The sequence below is a fragment of the Protomyctophum bolini genome (assembly GCF_963924005.1).
Source record: "Protomyctophum bolini genome assembly, chromosome: 16".
Classification (NCBI taxonomy): Eukaryota; Metazoa; Chordata; class Actinopteri; order Myctophiformes; family Myctophidae; genus Protomyctophum; species Protomyctophum bolini.
Window position 1 is genome coordinate 16,461,847 of NC_137877.1, and position 6,660 is coordinate 16,468,506.

The 6,660-nt window shown below is 40.8% G+C and overlaps 1 protein-coding gene across 1 annotated transcript; it reads left to right on the forward strand.

Moving 5' to 3' along the window:
• Nucleotides 1–810: 810 nt before the first annotated feature.
• LOC308330850 (ubiquitin carboxyl-terminal hydrolase MINDY-1-like) lies at nt 811–1,764 on the forward strand (the record flags this gene model as incomplete). Its single annotated transcript, XM_080785925.1, has 1 exon — nt 811–1,764. The coding sequence occupies exon 1, from the start codon at nt 814–816 to the stop codon at nt 1,762–1,764; it is 951 nt and encodes a 316-aa protein (XP_080642051.1). The 5' UTR covers nt 811–813.
• Between the last annotated feature and the right edge of the window lie 4,896 nt (nt 1,765–6,660).

Genomic DNA, 6,660 nt, shown 5'->3' on the forward strand with positions numbered 1-6,660 from the left:
ACTTGTAGCCAGGTAATCATACTGCTTTGGTCAGGTGTGAAGACATTGTTTATTGTGTATTGTTTATTTTTTATATACTTATTATACAGTGTCGAGAGACTCTGATAGCGTATAGGCAACTAAGGCCTTACTTCATTTGCCAATAGTTATTCAAGAGCTAAGGTCCAGGCTAATAACTTTTCAGCTATGGCTGGTTCCTGTACGGAGACCAAGGGAGTAGCACTGCTGATCTCAGACAAAAAGGAATACTCTTCACTGTCAGACAATGCTTCAGAAGACCTTGACCCATCGTCTGTTGCCATTGCAGTGGAGGGCCTGAGCCACAAGGTAGGTGAACCGTCAGGTGTAGGAGTTGGACACTGTGACTCCCGCAATCCTCTGATTGCCAACACTGCCGCAACACGGGAAGTAACACAACCCATGCCAGAAGCAATGCTGTTGTCGGAGAATGGAACAATTCCAGTCACCACCACAGAAGACGGTTTGTCCGTTCCACTGAGCAAGATGAAAATTGATACAGAGACAGGTGTGGACCATGCAACGAAGAACTCTGTGGAGCAGGGTCACTCCACAGACTCTGCCTCTCTCTCTATTGCCAGCCTGGAACTGTCAGCTGTGAACTCAGCCACAGGAACCTCCCTTGTTGTGGATGAGGCCCTGTCAACATATTGCCCTACAGTGGGGGCAGAGGGAAGGTCTCCCAGTCTGAGAGCGGAGGAGGAGGTTATTGGAGCTACTCCTGCTGCTGATAATGGGGGCGCTACTATCACTGTAGCTACTGCTGCTGGTACTGCTTTGGAGATGGAGCCATGCATGCCAGCCTGTTACAGGGTGAAGTGGATCACATGGAAAGAGAAAAAAACTCCTATCATCACACAGAGTCAGAATGGACCCTGTCCTCTACTGGCTATAATGAACACCCTGTTCCTACGATGGAAGGCTATACTCCCACCTCAGACTGAAGTCGTCACCATTGAAGACCTGATGGCTCACCTGGGAGAGAGTGTGTTGTCTGTCACACCCAGAGAGAAGGTGGAAGGAATGGAGCTCAACTTCCAGCAGAACATGAACGATGCGATAGCCGTCCTTCCTAAACTCTCTACAGGTCTGGATGTAAACATCGGTTTCTCAGGGGTGTCAGACTTTGAATTCACTCCAGAGCTAATCGTGTTTGACCTGCTGGACATTACTTTGTACCACGGCTGGCTGCTCGACCCACAGAGTCCAGAGATGGTTTCAGCAGTAGGGAGGTTGAGTTACAACCAACTGGTGGAGAGAATCATTGACTACAAACAATCAACTGACAGTAACAGAGTCACAGAAGCTCTGATAGCAGAACAGTTTCTGGAGTCGACCGCCACTCAGTTATCGTATCACGGTCTATGGGAGCTGAACTCCGCAGCCAGAGAGGGAGAGATATGTGTGTTCTTCAGAAACAACCACTTCAGTACCATGATCAAACATCAGGGACATTTGTACCTGTTGGTAACGGACCAGGGCTACATGCAAGAGGAGCACTTGGTTTGGGAGTCTCTCCACAACTTAGAGGGCGATGGGAACTTCTGTGACTCCGAGTTCAGACTGTGTAATCCTTCTCAGAGAGCACATGAAACACACATGAGACACACCCCGAAGCAACTACAGACACAGATTGATCAGGACCTGAAGTTAGCAAGACAGCCACAGCAACAACAGGGACCAGGCCAGCAGGAGGACACTAGAAGACGACCAAAGAAAGACAAAGACAAATGTGTGTTGTCATAACTTGTTACGGTATAACCTTTCTACCTCCTTTCTGCAATGCGCAGTGCATGCGCGCGTGCGCACGCACGCACGCACGCACGCACGCACGCGCACACAGAGCATGTTCCAGCCAAGCCACTCAGTGCCAAATTTCCTGTATTAACCTAGAGAGACACTAATGCCATAGTGCTTCCTGTAACAACAAAGAAACGGACAGACTGAATAAGTCAAACCACACAGGCAGGTCTGAACCAAGCACAGCAGGTAATGGTAGATTATCAGCCATACAAACATTTAAGGGATCAGTCTCCCCATGCACCTTTGATTTACATACGGTACTTAATATTTAGCTGTACAAAAGGTCTACGGTAGCACTGAGGCAATACTACAGTCTGGACACAGCTTGAATCAATGAGCGCCTTTAGGTGCAGGTTTCTGGTCGGATTTGTGTACAATAGGTATTGAATTTATGTTTGAAATTTTAATCATGTGATCTGATAATCAATGATGCCTGTAAACACTTCCGGTCACTTCCGCCTAGGAGGTTTATACAGTGCCTACGGGTTGTAACACGTACGTTATTTGTGTTCTGTGTCTGCTCCTGTGACAAAGAATGTAATACAAAAATCGAAGAGACGTTAAACATGTGAATGCTTATGTTCTTTTGAAGTTCACATTTAGTCTTTTACCATTAAAGCTAGAGTAAATTATATTATTTGAGTGTTTGTTCAGTAACAGGGGTCTCCCTGTCTCCAGCTATTTAGTAAACTGAAAAAGCATTTTCAGGTCAGAATACCAATTAGAAGTTATGACCGAAAGAAATTAGTAGACAAAATTGGAAATGGAAATGGGACACCATAAATGGGTTCTTTCTCCTGATTGGCTAGAATTTGGCAACCCACCTGAAAATGTATTTTCTGTTTATTAAACAGCTGGACAGACAGGGAGGAGACCTATTGCTGAACAAGCACACTATAGCAATAATTACTCACAATATGGAGCTTAACCTTTTTTAACCAAAAACCTTTTGTGCTATCACTATCACTCTCTGAATATGTTGTCATTTGATGCTGCTCTCTGTGCTGAGCACCATATTGAGCACCTTTATCCAGCTGTGACTGTGACCTTTCCAAATAATATTTGGAGAAGACTTTTAGCATAATCTGCCATCTCTGCACTGAAGCACTGACACAATGCTCCTGGCTATAATTACTGGAATCTATATAGGCTGTGTTCAGATGGGGAAGCTAGACAATCAAACGACAACAAACGTTACCATTTAGTCCAATAATTAAATGGCAGAGGTTGGACAAAATTTGATTATTTTGTTTCTCACCTGATTCTGACAGGACATTAGGTCTACTAGCCAGGATAAAAAAATCTACCCTAATCTACTCACGGCAAATACCCTACATTTGCCTTAATCCAAGATGCCACCATTGACAACCTATTAAAAGGCAATATTTTCTAAATTAACCTCCCACGGGGCAGCACACCTTAACCCTCTCCCAAACCTTAACGCACCCCTCACCAACCTTAATCCGGTCGTTTTAACGCACCCCTCACCAATCTTATGTCCAACCAATGACTAGTCTAAACCAAGTTTGCACCCAGCTAATGCTTGGAATGGATTCAGAATCATGAAAACCCCCTAGTTTGACACGTCACATGCTACCTAAATCATAATAAAAAATTGAAAATATTTCCTTATAGGGTAAATGTTTATCCTAGCTAGTATACCTAATGTCCTGTCAGAATCAGTTGAGAAAAAAAATAATCCAATTTAGTCAAACCTGAGAGGATGTTTTAAGTAAAAAACAGTGCAGTGCTGCCTCTTTTATGCTCTTTCCTCTTTGTGCTCCGTGCCTACCTACACAGTGTTGCTGCATTCACAAAAGAAATGGGGGAAAAGATATATAAATGAAAAGAATCACAACCGTGTGAATTGAGGGGTGCTAATATATTAAAGTCTAACTCATGTTGATAAGGTGATGTAATGGTGATGTAAAACAAACGGTGCAAACACAAACATTAAACGCCATTAACAATAAAGAGACAATTATGATGTACATTTTTCCTTAATGGTCAATGGCATTTACAAAACAAACATTTAACTAAAGACAACCATTAAACCTTGTGTATAAGGAGGGGCTAGCACCCCTCAAAAATACAAAATAAAGAAGCAACATACCATAATTAGACATTGAAAATATATCCTTGTTATGGTCAAAACTAATACAGATAGGCCGTGAAAATGTTATGATTTCTAATACAATTAAGACATAAGGGGCATGATACAATAATAAAGTCAAATAAAATTGAGGCTATTCATCATTTGGTCCACATAGGCCATGCAAACTAACAGCTGCTTTGTTCATTTCTTTCATTACTGCCTTTTCTTTCACTGCTGAAGAGGTACTAAAACTATATAATTCATGACTGTCAGATAACTGCTCTGAAGATCAGCAGTGATGTTACGACAACCAACCTCATAACTTCCCATTAAACCATTAAAATCAAATTTAGCCTACAACCCCCAATAGTACTGTGGTGACCGCAGTCACGGCAAAGTCCACAATCTACTATAGCTACAAATACATAATAATGTGATCTGATAATCAATGATGCCTGTAAACACTTCCGGTCACTTCCGCCTAGGAGGTTTATACAGTGCCTACGGGTTGTAACACGTACGTTATTTGTGTTCTGTGTCTGCTCCTGTGACAAAGAATGTAATACAAAAATCGAAGAGACGTTAAACATGTGAATGCTTATGTTCTTTTGAAGTTCACATTTAGTCTTTTACCATTAAAGCTAGAGTAAATTATATTATTTGAGTGTTTGTTCAGTAACAGGGGTCTCCCTGTCTCCAGCTATTTAGTAAACTGAAAAAGCATTTTCAGGTCAGAATACCAATTAGAAGTTATGACCGAAAGAAATTAGTAGACAAAATTGGAAATGGAAATGGGACACCATAAATGGGTTCTTTCTCCTGATTGGCTAGAATTTGGCAACCCACCTGAAAATGTATTTTCTGTTTATTAAACAGCTGGACAGACAGGGAGGAGACCTATTGCTGAACAAGCACACTATAGCAATAATTACTCACAATATGGAGCTTAACCTTTTTTAACCAAAAACCTTTTGTGCTATCACTATCACTCTCTGAATATGTTGTCATTTGATGCTGCTCTCTGTGCTGAGCACCATATTGAGCACCTTTATCCAGCTGTGACTGTGACCTTTCCAAATAATATTTGGAGAAGACTTTTAGCATAATCTGCCATCTCTGCACTGAAGCACTGACACAATGCTCCTGGCTATAATTACTGGAATCTATATAGGCTGTGTTCAGATGGGGAAGCTAGACAATCAAACGACAACAAACGTTACCATTTAGTCCAATAATTAAATGGCAGAGGTTGGACAAAATTTGATTATTTTGTTTCTCACCTGATTCTGACAGGACATTAGGTCTACTAGCCAGGATAAAAAAATCTACCCTAATCTACTCACGGCAAATACCCTACATTTGCCTTAATCCAAGATGCCACCATTGACAACCTATTAAAAGGCAATATTTTCTAAATTAACCTCCCACGGGGCAGCACACCTTAACCCTCTCCCAAACCTTAACGCACCCCTCACCAACCTTAATCCGGTCGTTTTAACGCACCCCTCACCAATCTTATGTCCAACCAATGACTAGTCTAAACCAAGTTTGCACCCAGCTAATGCTTGGAATGGATTCAGAATCATGAAAACCCCCTAGTTTGACACGTCACATGCTACCTAAATCATAATAAAAAATTGAAAATATTTCCTTATAGGGTAAATGTTTATCCTAGCTAGTATACCTAATGTCCTGTCAGAATCAGTTGAGAAAAAAAATAATCCAATTTAGTCAAACCTGAGAGGATGTTTTAAGTAAAAAACAGTGCAGTGCTGCCTCTTTTATGCTCTTTCCTCTTTGTGCTCCGTGCCTACCTACACAGTGTTGCTGCATTCACAAAAGAAATGGGGGAAAAGATATATAAATGAAAAGAATCACAACCGTGTGAATTGAGGGGTGCTAATATATTAAAGTCTAACTCATGTTGATAAGGTGATGTAATGGTGATGTAAAACAAACGGTGCAAACACAAACATTAAACGCCATTAACAATAAAGAGACAATTATGATGTACATTTTTCCTTAATGGTCAATGGCATTTACAAAACAAACATTTAACTAAAGACAACCATTAAACCTTGTGTATAAGGAGGGGCTAGCACCCCTCAAAAATACAAAATAAAGAAGCAACATACCATAATTAGACATTGAAAATATATCCTTGTTATGGTCAAAACTAATACAGATAGGCCGTGAAAATGTTATGATTTCTAATACAATTAAGACATAAGGGGCATGATACAATAATAAAGTCAAATAAAATTGAGGCTATTCATCATTTGGTCCACATAGGCCATGCAAACTAACAGCTGCTTTGTTCATTTCTTTCATTACTGCCTTTTCTTTCACTGCTGAAGAGGTACTAAAACTATATAATTCATGACTGTCAGATAACTGCTCTGAAGATCAGCAGTGATGTTACGACAACCAACCTCATAACTTCCCATTAAACCATTAAAATCAAATTTAGCCTACAACCCCCAATAGTACTGTGGTGACCGCAGTCACGGCAAAGTCCACAATCTACTATAGCTACAAATACATAATAATGACTTCAGGACATTGTATAACACTTTACAGTACTCCCAAACCTATCATCTACCCTCTGTACCCACTGTAGTTTAATTATGTTAACAGGTGTTTTAGAGCAACCTCTTAGTGTCCCCTATCTTCTCCTGTGTAAAATACAACATTTGCAATAATGTTCATAAAATACGTTGCTTGTGCCCTATGGTTTCAGGGGG